At 40.7% G+C, this 14,682-nt stretch overlaps 1 protein-coding gene across 4 annotated transcripts in view; it reads left to right on the forward strand.

Moving 5' to 3' along the window:
* KALRN (kalirin RhoGEF kinase) overlaps positions 1–14,682 on the forward strand; it is a 452,901-nt gene that overhangs the window by 280,726 nt on the left and 157,493 nt on the right. For all 4 annotated transcript variants that reach the window (XM_082284833.1, XM_082284834.1, XM_082284835.1 and 1 more), the window contains exon 11: positions 1,254–1,445. In XM_082284833.1, coding sequence (XP_082140959.1) covers positions 1,254–1,445 — 192 coding nt within the window. The remainder of the gene's footprint in view (positions 1–1,253; positions 1,446–14,682) is intronic.

Genomic DNA, 14,682 nt, shown 5'->3' on the forward strand with positions numbered 1-14,682 from the left:
GTGTATATGCATCAAGTTAATGCATTTCTAAACTGAGGAGGATTTTGACAAGGAAGGTGCTACAATTCTGCCTCTATTGAAGCAGAGGTTAAAATTCCCACCGGGAGCAGTCTTAAGCCAATGCCAAGAAGTTCTGAAGATCCAGCCCAGTAATGGAAGCACCCTTAAGTTGGTATCTTTGTCTCTCCTTATTTTTGTTAAGTGTTGAATACCAAAGAGCTGTTGGCCTCATTTTGAGTGAAGAAAGCTTTTATATGATGGCAAGGGCTGGCTATGTTTGGTTTGCTAAACATAGCTGACGAAGGCATAGCTCCATGGTTCTGGAGAAGATGACTGCACTCCCTTTCCATTTCTCCTGTTGTTTATGAGACTCTCTGGTGTATTAGTTGAGTGGTGTTTTCCAGAAATGTGAAAAAGAGAGAGAAAGGATAGGTAGGTAGCTTGAAACCTGAGGTAAGTTGAATGGAGTTCCCCTCTCTTACTTGACAGTCTGGCATATCTTGGGTACATTAATTTGCTTCTGGGTTCTTCTGTTCCCTCTCTCTAAAGTAGGAGTCATACACCTCATATCACAAGGGCCCTAGCTGTTCAGGACAGTGCAGTGTTCAAATTTTTAGGTACTGCAGGGCAGGTACGTGCCCTGGGCAAACTGGAAATCAGCTTTACATACTGGCAGCTGCAGACAAATCGCATGGACTCACTCCATTTAGAAATGCATTGCAGGACAGCAGAAGGAGGAAAAAAGCATAGAAGGAGCTTGAAGACATGGTCTGTCTCACAAAAGCCAGTGAAAGGCAAATATTTCTTGGGGCTGAGACATCTCTGGCTAGCATGATTGCATGCTGTAATGTGAGAGCAGTTGAGAGGCCATGGCAGTGAGCTGGTGGCTGAGTGTCACGTGAGGCATGGTAGCCTGAGCTGGTGAGTCCCGCGTGCTTCATTGCATTATCTTTGAGAAATTGCAGGGAACTTGGAAATAAGTAAGTGGGAAGTCCTATTGCTGTGCCTGGCAGGATTGGGTTGGAGTGGTGTGTTTCAAATAAGAAATTATTTCATGTGTACTCAGGGATTAGTCTACGTGGCTTTACACGTTCTCCTTTCACAGATGGCAATGCCACTAGGAAATGCTGCTATTGTTTTAAAACTCTGGTAATCACTCGTTTTCATGCCTTAAGGATAAACAGCCTCTTTCAGGGGTTTACTTGCCACAGTTGTATTACTCATACTGTGTTTCTTGCTTTGTTTGCTGGTAGAATACATACACCAATGCAGACAAGCTCTTGGAAGCTGCAGAGCAGTTGGCTCAAACTGGGGAATGTGACCCTGAAGAGATCTATAAAGCAGCCCGGCATCTGGAAGTTCGGATTCAGGACTTTGTCCGGAGGGTGGAACAGAGGAAACTTCTCTTGGACATGTCAGTCTCCTTCCATACCCACACCAAAGAGGTAAGATGTGCATGAGGGAATTTTGCTGTGTATTGTAGCGTGCTGCAAGAGGCTGTCTTTGAAAACTCAGATCACAGAGAAAAGGCATTTTCACCACACAGGCTGTAATTATCCAGTTCATTTCATGCATATGAGTAACTGCTGTAAAGAGGAATTAAAATGTGAATTAAGCATATGAGTGTTACAGGACACTAAAATACAGGGACACAATATCAAGTGGTGCTTAATCACATCTAGGATGTATTGTTAGAAAACAAGAATTCTCTTGTAAGAACATGAGTTGATATTAACTCATTAGGTATAAACATGCCAGCAGCGTGATCCTCTGAGGATTCCATTTAAATGTACAGTTAATTAATGTATGCAATATCATTATGTGTTACTAGAAATCTTACATTGTTTAATGAGGCAGACTTGACTTTTCAAAACAACTGTTAAAGAAAAAACAGCCACATACTGATACAGTGAATCAGTGAGGATCTGAATAAATGCTGTTTAGTGTAATTGAAAAATATCCAGAGATAAGACTGTCTTGCCAGAGATACAGTGGACAGGACATCAAATGGGAGGCCACTGGGGATGTAATTAAAGCATACTTCACATTTTCTGCAGTCCAAAGGCCATTCAGTGGTGAGTGACTTTTAAAGATAGGGTTTCTGGTGAGAGAGATGGAATTAGTCAGGACAGTTGTTTTCATGCTCTGCAGCATCTGTTTGCAAAAGCACACTTGATCAGTAAGATACTCTGAGAAGCTGAAGCTTTGCCTGTGCTTGTTGATTTACATGTTACAAACAAGTTGCATGTATCAGGCTTCAGCGTGTTGGCGAGCCCCTGAAGTAGAAGGTGCATGCACACCTTTGTTTATATGTGTATGGAAGATGGAATTACAGCATGTCCATTATAGCTGTTGGTACATGAAGGTTTTTCTTTAACATCCTGCTTCTGCAATATATTAAAATACAGTTAACTTTCAACTTGTGGATAATGCTGTTGTTCCCAAAGTTGCTCAAACACTATGCTGGTTTGCCACTGGGGAAACTTAATTGGTTATATCCTCAGTAAAAATTATTTCATAACAGTTTCCTGCTGTGATTAACCTTGATTCACCTATGCAGGTGATGACTAGTGAAAAAAAGATAGTTACTGGTATTGTGTAGGCTAATTTGGCCTTGGGAAGTAAAGCCTCCCTATGTGAAGGGATTTGGATTGTAGTGCATTTTACTCCTGTTCTTCTTCAACAAGAAGGGAGTTTGCCTGCTCTGCACACCTGGTTTTAATGAGCTCTGATTTGGTGAATAAAAATGCAGATGTATTAAAAAATCACATTTTTAAAAAATTACTTTTAAAACCAGTCTTTTGTGGTAGCATCAATGCTGCTCACTAGATGTTGAGAGTAAATGCTAAATCTTTGCCTCATTAATGTTTTCTTGTGGGACAGATTGGTTCTGTGATGTCTTTTTGGAAAGCTCAATAATTAGTTTTTTTCACTTTTAAGGAGATCCAGAGTGGACAGACTCTGGGTGCCTCTTTCCTATAAAGGTCCCTTCCAGACCAAACTATTCTATGACTCTGTGACTCTCTCTCCAGAGGGACAGTCAAGAGAGCTGTAGCATTGCTGGGACAACAGTAAAGTCAGGGTGAACACAGGAATCCCTGTCCATGATAATGAATGACAGCCATTGAGTTGGGTTGATAAAGTTGTTCAGTCTCCAAGAGTTCCCCAAAGTCTGAGGATGCCCAGGAGCTCTGCAAGGGGAAGTTTTCACTTACTTACCCCTGTGTTAATTCACTCCTGTAGGGGCCAAACACTCTGATTTTCTGCAGGTTCAGTGAATGTCATTGTGTGCCACTACCTGGCTCCTTCAGTGACATGTTTCTGTGCTGGTGGAAGCCACACAACTCAATACCTCGGCATTTTTTTGCCAAAACTATTAAGTGAGGAAGTTGCTGCGGTTTTAGTGTTTGTCTGCCAGCTCTGGGGATCCTCACAGACACAGTGAAATAACAAAAGACTGCTGGGGGGAATTGGTGCAAAGGGCAAAGCATTACAACAGGAGAGCCTTAGCACGTGTTTGGATCTGTATTTGCCTTTTAATGCTATAAATAAATTGGCTTAGGTAAAAATGAGTCATTGCTTGGCCTTGCTGGGCCCTTCTTGTGTATTGTAAAATGGCAAGTTAACCAATGTAATTGTCATTCTTCAATATGAACATAAAACAGGTAAATTTAAATAATAACAAATCAATTTAAATCACAGCAGATGTCAAGGCAAAGAATTTTTTTGCTGCAGCAGCAGTAAAATAGTGGGAGATCTGAGGTCCATTGCTGCTGTTTAGCAGGAGCCATTCCAGTCATGGTGCTCACACAGGCCTCCCTTGCCCTCCTACCTGCCATGCTGGGCCTGATGCTGGACTCGCTATGACCATCTAAACCCATCTCCTGGGAGTGTCCTGGAGTGGGGAGAAAGCAGTTTGGTTGCCATGCTAACCTGGTTAACACTTGACGTATTTTGCATTATTCTAGAAGGCATTATTAGTTCCTTAATAATAGCCATCATTATTAATTTCATCATTTGTAGTTCTTAAAACCATTTCTTAAACTATGAACAACTCTTTCTCTTGTGTCCTTGTAAATGAAAAAAGGTTCCCTTCATATTTTTTTGGCCCTGATGCAGGAAACTATGGCCTGGAAGCATTTTTCATCTAAGCTTCACAAATTCTCACTATTTCATGTTGGATTAATCTATTGAGAAAGAACTGGTGAAAGGGAGAATTAAGTAGGAAGAATCAGTCTTACTGACACTTTTTCTTTTTTTGGAATTATTTTAAATATCTTCCTACAATGAACATGTTTCTTCTGACAGTCTTCGTTGCACAGCTGAATTGTATTTCTGATGTGGTAATTCCCAGGTGTGGATGAGTTGATTGACTGTGAACTTCTCATTGCTTCACCTCTACTCTGCCCACCTCTTCATCTCCACATGCAACTGCTCAGATTCCCACCACCTGAGAAACTTTTAACTGCTCCTACTTTTAAAAAGTGATCTTATCAAAGAACTGTTTCCTTTTGTAGTCAGTCTTCCTATAATTTCTTCAGGACAATAGGTAGTGTTGAATTAGGCAGTCATTTAAATGTAGATATCCCCATGGGTAATGTAAGCTCAGAGTTGCTTTTCTATACTACAGTAGACTTGAATCACTGCCTGTTTCATGTGAAAGCATTAAAGAGGATCCCTTCTGCTAAACACTGACTCATACAGTTGAAGGAATATGAAAAATGCAGTCAATTAAGCATAACAATAATTTTGATGGGGTTTTTTTAAGTGGCCTTATTTAACAATACATACAATAGGCTGAAACAAGGACTTTTTGGTGTGGTAATAACACTTTAGAGGCATAAATTGGAAGCAGTCCCCTAAGTGATTGTTGGTAGCATAACTCTTGGGTAATGTAGGTGTCCTATTGCTATGCCTGTAAATGAGATTTTGTGTGTCCCACTGTCCTATAGCATTCATTATACTCTTCTAGTTTTGTAGTCAATATTTTCGTACCCTTTTGGACCAAGGCGTTTCTGATGGAGTGAGCAGAAACCTGGTACCCTGGGAATCAAATCCAATTATCTGTATGGCAGGGTAAAGTTATAAATTATTATCACTGGGATAAATGCATTCAACAGCGTTGTACCTGAATAATTTCTCTCAGGATTAAGTGTAATTAAATTCAGGTTCTTTCTTCAAATCTGAATCAATTATTGTCAGGATTGTCGGATCTTGCACTTCTATCACAAATCTCATGATAGTTGATGTTTTTCTGTGAACTTTCTGCTTCTACGATCAAATGATGATACAGGATTTTTGGCTGCCATTTGATTTTGTTTAAGAGAATATTTTTTGAGCCTCCTGGAGAAGAGGTTGCAGATGTCATAAAATCACACCCTGAAGACTCAAAACCCTCAAGGCACATAAGAAAACATCTTGTAATTCCTTGTCTGAATCTTAATATTTTACTGTCTCACAGTTTTATACTTATGGTTCCGCAGTGTACTTTACATTTCCAAGTATTAAAATGTAGACAGGAAAGAGCACTGTCACCATTTCTATATCATTAAAAGCTTTTAAAATCCTCTTGCATCATTAAATGATGACTTAGGTTTGTTCTGTTGCTTGTTGTATTGGCTGATAATGCAGTTGTTGACTTAAGAATGAGGAGTAACTTCGCTGAATTTAGAGTATATGGGCCTTAACTAAACTACAAAGCAGTTCTGCAATTGTTTCATAATTCTTTGGGGCATGAAAAGCATGTCTTACCACCTCTAGGTTTCTCATTTCTCATTGGCCTCAGATTACCAGTTCTCTGTTGAGTCCAGCACAAAAAAACCAGCAAGGGAGAGAATGGTGTTTTCAGATCATGTGCCTTGTGCCTTGTTGGCCCTTAGTGGGTCAGAAGAGCAGGAGGACAAGATGCTCAGTCCTGGCACTTCCATGTGGAGCCTGCCATGAATACCTGGCCCTCAGAATGGGGGATGAGTATGCTCAGAAAATATTTAATGTTGAGAAAAAGGAACTGCCAGATACCTAACAGGTTCCTATGAACATGAAACTGGAACTTGGCAGAGGGCTACTGAGTGACCAAATTTGGGAAAATTTTTGCATGAATGACATAATGTGTATCCTTGACATCAAGGCTAAGCCCTGCAAAATTTCAAACCCTTGCTTAAAAGCATGGAGGGTCTGGAGCATCTCATTTGAGCAGAAATAAAACTCCTAACACAGGCAAAGTACCTTTTTTATCCCTTCATCTCATTCTGGACCTTTTGCCTCAAAATTCATCAAGTTCAGCCTTAGGCAGACACCTGGTATGGAAAGTTTCAGTCTGAAAATCTTGTCTGATAAGGCCATGAGAAAGTGAGAGCTGAGTCCTGGACCATTAGGTGTCAGACAGCTTCCTATATTATAACCTAAATTATTTGTGGTCAGCAGGTCACCTTGGTCACCTCACAGATGTCAGTGGGGTTACTCAAGTGGGTAATGGAGTGGGTCTGCCCTATCAGTCAGGAACAGTAATAGTGTTTTATTGCAGGCACTGCTAACTTAATTTTGCTTGATAACCAAGACCTGTGAAATTTAATTTTCTCTGCTTCAGCTGAATATTGTGATTAGGAGATTATTTCAGTCTAGATCACTAATTCTGACAGGGCTTGTTCCTGACTTCAAGGCAGAGCTGCTGGGACGCAGGGAGCAGAAAGCTCGAGGGACTGAGGTCAGCTGCTATTGACTCCCATCAGAAGAGTTGACAGAATGTATCAAAGTTAATCATGGAGCAAACATGACAGGGGTTCTGGGATACATCCTGTAATCCTGTCACTCACTGTGAATTGACACAGGAATCAAAGTTAACGTTACTGAACTTAAAAAATTGTTGTTTGACTTTTACTGCTAATATTGACTTTTCAGAGCAATCACCCACTATATAATAAAGATTTGTGATGCAAGGGATATTCAGTTTAGCAACTCCACTTGCTGGCAACTTCTGGAAGTTCTGAAAATGTCTTGTTCTCTGAACACGTCTACCACAAAGTGTTTGTCTTACACACTCACACACTGCTCCTGTCCTGGACAGCACTTTTTTTCCTTTTCTCCATATTATGTCCAGATTAAAAAAAAAAAAAAAAAAGGAAAGAATAAAACATTAAAATGACCCAGACTGTCTCTGTGCACATAAAATATTCACTGCGTAGCCAATTCACACCCCAGAACTTTTCAGTGTTAGAATTAAGGACAATGTGCCTTGTTCAAAAGCTTGAAATTTTGTCCTTCACTGGGATAATATTAACAGCTGCTGTAGATGCACAACAGCATGCAAAATCAAACTTTGAAAATATCTGTGCCTCTTCTCACTGCAGGGCTGTGAAACATCAAACCTTAGACTTATGCCTCTTATAAGTATGACCATTATTTTTGCTGGGAGCTGAATCAGTGCAGTGGTGGTGCTAGATGGATGGCTGGACTTAGTGATCTTAAAGGTCTTTTCCAAATTTAGTGATTCTGTGATTCTATGATTCGAAGTGAATGCTGTTTTGTTGTGTTTGTTTGGTTTTTTTTAAGAAGTGCTCAGTTCCTAGATATTCTCCTATTCCCATCAGAGGTGAATTAGCAGGCAGAAGTCAGAGGGTGTGGTAGAAGTGAACTGCCAGATGTACAAGTAACACATGTGCTGTCCCTTGCCTGGGTGGCAGATACCTTGAAGAAGGCAGATCGCCTGTCAGTTTATCATTCTGATAATTGTGGCTGTGGAGAGGGCTCTGCTGGTACAAAAAGTGTTATTTTTGTGTGAGCTATATAAAAGTGCACTTTGGGTTATCAGCAATTAATTACCATGAAGCAGTTAAACAAAAGCAAATCCCCCCCAACTCCAGAGGGTAGACTGTGGCTTGGACCAAAATGCCAACATTCACCAATCCTTAACTTTGGTGATTCTTTTGCAGAGCTAAATCATGTCTGTAAAGCTACCAAAGATCTGGGACTGAGGAACCAGGACAGCTGGGGTGGTGCAGGGTGCCCTTCTTTGCTGTCCGTTTGTTGCTTAGAGGCAAGTTTTTTCATGAAGGATTAAGTAGCTGGGAAAGAAAAGAGCTATGGTATCCTGGCAGCACATCCTGCTCTTGAGCAGGGGAGTTTGAAGCACAGCCAGACCACTAGTGAATAAAATTCTGCCATCTGTGATGGCAAAAGATTGCCAGACAGAATCAAAGTAGTGAGAATTAAATGCTTGTAAATGCAGCCACATAAACCAAATGTCAGGAAGTCAAACTTGTGCATGGAAGAGAAGTTCTTTCCACCAGTCTGCCATGTGCTAGCCAAAGGATTCCTGTAGACTGCATTTAAGTTCATACTTTATTATCCACATTTTTCAGGCCATTCACCGTTGTTTCAGACCAATGGCTCCACTCAAATATTGTCCTTGGCCTTTGAGGGCCTTTGCATGTGTTTTGAGTGTTGTGGAAATGGGTCTCCAGCCTGTATGCCTTGCTCTCCAAACATCAGTGGGTCATGTTGCAGCTAAAAGGGAGTTTTATGAGCATCTTTAAATAGGATGTGCCAACTCTCATAAAGTACTCTTTTATTAGACACATTTCTGCCCGTTCCCCTGATTTCCTGAAGCTGAGGAAGATGAGCTTCTCCCAGTTCCAGTGTGTGGGCTTTAGTGCTGTGTACAAAGGCAACAGAGTAGGCAGCCAGTGCCTGCAGTAATGTGTGTACTGAGTAAATCTCCATCAAAGCCATACAGGGACACTCCTGTAATTCACTCATCACTCAAAAGACACATTCTGTCTTTACCTGAAGTGCATGTATGCACAGGAGTCTATTTAACTAGTTGAAAATGGTGTCAATGGAGTGGCTCAAGTCAATAGATCCAGCAAGACTGATCGGTTTAAGAAAAGTTATGCAGTTTTTTCAGTCCTTAGCAAGTTTCAGAATGATACAGAATTGTCACAAATGATTTGTTTCTGCGATTCCCAGGGTGTAGTACACAAAGTTGTACAAAAGGCTCGAAGCAACAGATCAGGGTAAGAATTCCAGTGATAAATACAGCCAGTCAGTGGAAAAAGCATAGAGGGAAGGGGTGCTGCAACTTCCATTTGAGAAGTGATGAGATGTTTAGAACCAGTGAACAATTTAGAGGAGAATGTAATGGTACCTACATTTAGTTTAATAAATTGCTGCATTTGTAGCGTGGGAAGCTTCTGCACCAAACTGTTCTGTATCACACTGGTGTAAAACTGAGTATATCTTCCAGTGTAGGAAGAACTTTTCTAAGCCTATTACCAGTATGATCAAGTGCAGAACTTGATTATTACAGTTACTGAAGTTAATTATATCCAGATTCCTAATTACAAATTACGTACTAAAATTATGCTAGAAGAGGAACATGTTTTTACAATTCATGATGGTAGTAGAAGCAACATAGAACATGCACATTTGATTCTTCAGTTCTAAATCAATCTTCTCTCCTAGAGTAAATAGTTCCTGAATTACATTTACATGACCTTGGGCTGGAGATCTACACACTCCCTGATGTAAGCCTAGCTACCCAAATCATATTTCCCTTGAGAGGAGATTATTTTGTGCTATATCAATCTGGTCCACGCAGGACTTGGAAAAAGCATCAGATGTTTAGGCAGTGTAAATCCTTTTGCCATAGGCAAGGTTACTAATTAAAAAGCCTGAGCATACAGAAGCACCAGATGCAGCCCAACCAAGGATGAATGTCAAGAAATTGGCGAGGAAAAGGGAAAAAGCAAGAAAGAGGTTTCGAAGAGATCAGATGGGTTTTTTCACAGAATGTTCCCTTTCCACTTGTCATTTCTTCCCAACCAGTTTGGTGGTATCTGACAACATCAGGTCTTGCAGCAGGGAGTCTTACGGGTTGTGTCTTACCATGGAAGTCGCATATTGTGGCATTTCATACATAGTGTCTGGTCATATCCCATCCTGTCACATTTTATTAGTGCTGTCATTATGTGACACTTCGATGGTGGCGTGAGGTCACTTAGCAACTCATCATTGCAGACCTTGTTTTCTGCATTTCTGTTGACGTTTCCTTGAGAGTTTGAATGTGACTTCGGACAATGTTGTTGAAATATGCTTCCAATTTACAACAACCCATCAGTTCTTTCAACTGAAACGGGACTGTTACCGCAGGCCTAGGATATATCACCGTGTCTCACAGCCATAGGGAGGAGGAGGAGAGAAGATCCAGCAGGCAGGAATTGTGCAGCAAGAATGATTTATTTAATTATTTTACAAACTCTTTCATTGACTTTTTTCTTCATAGTCTAATTGGACAGAGGATCAGCCACCCCTTGGGGTGATTGGCTAAAATCCTAAAACATCCATTGTCAAAATATTTTTCTACTATACCATAAACAAGACTTTCCAAGGTTGCAGGTGGCTTGGTTGTTTATATTCCCTGCTACCTCTTCTCTGTGAGAGAAAAGTCTCTCACGGACTTAGAAAATAGCAAGAAAATCCTTGCTAGCAGCATTTTTGTATCTTCATGGGACTGGATGCACTCTAAGTGTGACTAAATACCAGCTGATGAGGGTTAATTGTGCTGGAAAGTTTTATTTTCTCCACCATGTTGGTGTGGGGAAATTAAAGTAGAACAGACAATTTACTGAAAGCTGTGCAGTCAAGCTGGATGCACAGCAGCCTTTGAACAGATGCCTAAACACAAGTGCAGGCTGAAGTTCTGCCATAAATTAACCTGAACTTGAGATCTGTGTGACTTTCTAGTGCATGTTATGCATTCCTAGCTAAATGTTACTGCCATAGAATAGGTTTGGGCAAGCCTGGCATAGTAGCAGAGGGAAATAGGGTTGATGGACATCTCTCTCTGGAACAGTTCTGCTTGTGTGGTTTTGGGGTTTTTTTTCAGCCTGCCCTTGGTTCTCTGAACACTCACATTGCAATGGAGTGGCAGCAGGGTCCCTGTATGTCACTGAATTCTCCTGCTTTCTGTTCTAGTCTTCATTGCTGTGGTGAATGTTCTGTTCCTGAGTTGTCATGAGCATCCTTTCGGGGCCTGCCCTGCAATACCGGATGCTTCTCTGACATAGTAAAGGGGTGGAACATACACCCTGGGAAGTTGCTTGTTTCCATTGACATCCTTGTTTTGAAGACTAGCAAAATGATGTAGAGTGGTAAATCTCATGGATTGAACTGACTGGTGCTTTGCACTGCTCCCATTACTCAGTGCTTTTAAACTGCTTTTGAGGGGATTATAACTCATCTCTGTCGTTTACAAATAGCAGCATATAAACATTAGGTGTTTAAGAGTGATTCCAATCATGCAGGCAAGATTTTCTTAGCAATCTCTTTAGGTTTTGGGTTTTGTTTAAAGTGGTTTCTTGCTCAAAGTCAAAAGCATTAATTTTTAGGTAACAGGCACAGGTGTCCTTCAAACCTCCACTAAGTGGTCTCACTAAATACTTGAGTAAAATGAAGGGTACTTCATCAGATTAAGTAGTTGGGAATAAAGAGCTGTATTGTCTCTTGGATGAGGGAAACTGCCTGTGTTTTATATCCAAGAAAGGCACAAATGTTGTTGTCAAAATGCATGAGGGGCACCAGATGCTCCCCCAAAAGAAAGGAGGGGTGTCATTCTTCTTTCCCACTGTTCTAGTAATCAGAGGAGAATTCGTTTTCTTTTTTAAAGCCTTGATAAATAAAGCCTCAGTTGTGGAGCTACTATGGACCTGCAGCATGAATGTCTTAGGGATAGGTATTTACCTGAGACTCCAGTGTAGCTGACAACTATGACACATTTACATGTAGCTTGCATGAGTCAGATTTGTAGCTGGATGTCTCTGATAGACTTAATTCAGGTTCTACCACTAATGCATTGGTATTTCCATATCCATTAATCATATTAAAGCATAGATCAGTTGAAGGAAGAACAAAACTTACTTTTGTGATACTTCTTTATTGTTTTCTAGGATTCTGTATTTTTTGTTTAGTATCTGTCAAGTAACATAATGCAGAGATTATCTCCTTTTCTGGACACATGCATCACTGGCTAACTTAGTGAAAGTCACCACAGGTAGATGTGGAAATACTGTCTTTATATGTGGAATATCTGCATGTATCTACATACATCCCCTGTATGGGATCAAGTGGTACCTTGGTAATAGTTTGAATTATGTATGAGAATGGAACAAATGCTCACCAATTTTGTTCATGCTAAGAATAAAAGTCAGTTTCTGCAAATATGAAATAAGAGTTGTGCTGTGCAATAGGTCAGATTTAGATGAAAAATGGGAACAGTTCCTTCAGTAATCTATCTAGTTTAGAGTAGGTCACAGCATGGACTGGAAATGCACAAGGTATCCAATGATTTGGGGCTTTTACTGTCAGGATTTTTTTTAATCGGTAAAATACTTGCATTGGAATGAAACATCATGCTCTAAGAGGGACTGATTTTCCTGAGCAGTGACAACCAGGATGTGATTTCTGTTTTATGATTAACAGCTGTTCTGACTGTGGTGTTGCAGTGATACGGAGTTGGTCTTTTAGTTGCTGTGGCATTCACAAGCGAGGCTTGGTAACAATTTGTTTCAGGTGCTGTTAGTTGTAGCACAGAACCTAGAAGGTTTTGGAATCAGGTTCCTATTGTGAATTGTTCCTGAAAGGTCTTCCTAATCTTACTAATATTGACTGATTCTTTGTATTAGGGTTTTCCAGGGATTGGTGGAGTCTAAAGGATTAAAGGGCTCTGAGTCAAGGATGACCTAAATTCTGATAGGTTTTACTATGCAAATCCTTACAGTCAGAGGTCATTAATGGAAACATCTGAAGCTAATATGAATTAATGTATTTGACTGCTCTCTGAAATTAATGAGTGTTTTGGTTCCAGGTGAACACAATACAGTTTATGTTTAAGTATTTTAAAACTGCTTCAATTTAGAAGCCTACTAAAAAAGTGAAGTAGGATATTAAATGTCCAATGCTCCTGCTGAAAAGCTGGTTTCTGGAGATACTTTTGAACACAGGATTTTCCTCTGAAGGTTGGAAACTTTCTCCTCTGCCCTAACATTGATAATTTCAAGAAAACAGCAGATTCCTAACAATGAACAAAATTCCTTATTTCACTTTCATTTTTGTACAGAAAATTCCCTGAGCTTTTTTTGTTAAGTTGACAAGTGAACTAAGAACTGCAAGAAATTTAAAAACTACTGTATTTCCCACCTCAAAACAGAAGGATGATTTAAACACATAGCTATTTTTCTGTATTTACAAAGTACTCTATTACTTTAAGGTCTGATAAGCAGAAGTAATATTCCCTGAACAACCTGGTCCATGTCTGTTACAGTCCAGCTGTCCCTACTGTTTGAGTGGGTGCAGGGATTGGATCAAAATCAGGAAGATTCTCAATGTAATTAATATATAAAGGCACTAATGCATTCTCCTTTATGGTAGCTTCCCGAAGTTCAGCACATGGACCTCAGACCAAAAATGAAAAAGCCTTCTATTTGTCTCTTTAAGTATATTTTCATTTTTTCACTTCTTTCTCATGCCTATTTACTTACATTTTTTTTTTTATTAATAGTTGCCCTTTTATACCACGCCTTTTACCTAAGAATGTGAAGGTATGTAAATATCCCAAGAGAAGACATTCCGTTTCAGGCCAGTAGTAGGGCAGGCCATTATGATTAGGCTATTTATGAATAAACAGAGGCGTTTACCCAAGATATTCAAAGCTGACTCTGAAAAGCCTACAAGTTAGGCATATGTTTGAATACTTGTTTTTGTAAGTCTGTTGAGCAAGGAGTCAGTAGCAGAGGTGGGGACAGAGCACAAGGCGCTGGGCTCTCCCTTTTCTGGTATCATGAGTGTGCTGGCACAGGTTCTAAGTTTGATGATTTTGGTTTGGACTGGGGTGATGTCCTTGAAGTCTGTAGCATGTGTATAGTGTAGCATTTAGTGACTGGCCTTAGGTGTGGGCCCTGGTTACGGGAAGCTTTGGCAGCTGGAGCTTTAGGCGTCCCCATCCTCCTCTCATTTAATGTGAACGTGCAGAATTCACAGTCTCGGAGGAAATGCTGTAGGATGGGATACAGTGCAACTCGTTTTGAACACAAACATTTTTACCAGCTCTTTGCCACCCACACACAATGTCCTCCTCTGCTTCACGTTCACCCCAAGGTCCCTGTGGGACAAAGCCGTGCAGTCCCTGGGACGGCTGGAGAAGCCGGCGCCGCATCCTTTGACATTTCCCAGTGCGCTGGTGCTGTTTCTCACTCTGGTACTTCGCTGCTACCTCCAGCACATTCCAGCAAAATGTGGGTTAATGGGGCAGGCGTGGCACAGAAAAGAGTCTCTGGTGGAGTCATTAGGGTTTGCTGGCAGGCTGCCAGCTCGGTTGGTGCGATTTTGCACTCACTTTTCAGCACAAGCTTAAAGGGGAAACCTCGGTTCGCTTTAAGCCTTTACAGCCAGCGAGAGGCTGCCGGGGCATTCCTGCCCCTGTCCAGACCTCTGATGAACAGCTGGATGGAAATTCTCATCTAAGCACTTGCAGTGATTTGTTGCTGTGATTGTGGCTTTAAAACTGGTAGTCAGGACTATTCAAAATTAATGGAGCTGCATGGGGTTGATTGGTAATACTTCTGTCTTCTATGTTTGGATTTCCTCAGAGTTAAAATGCAGTCTGAGTGCATTTTGAGGAGGGGGTTTAAG

The sequence above is a fragment of the Coloeus monedula genome (assembly GCF_965178545.1).
Source record: "Coloeus monedula genome assembly, chromosome: 7".
Classification (NCBI taxonomy): Eukaryota; Metazoa; Chordata; class Aves; order Passeriformes; family Corvidae; genus Coloeus; species Coloeus monedula.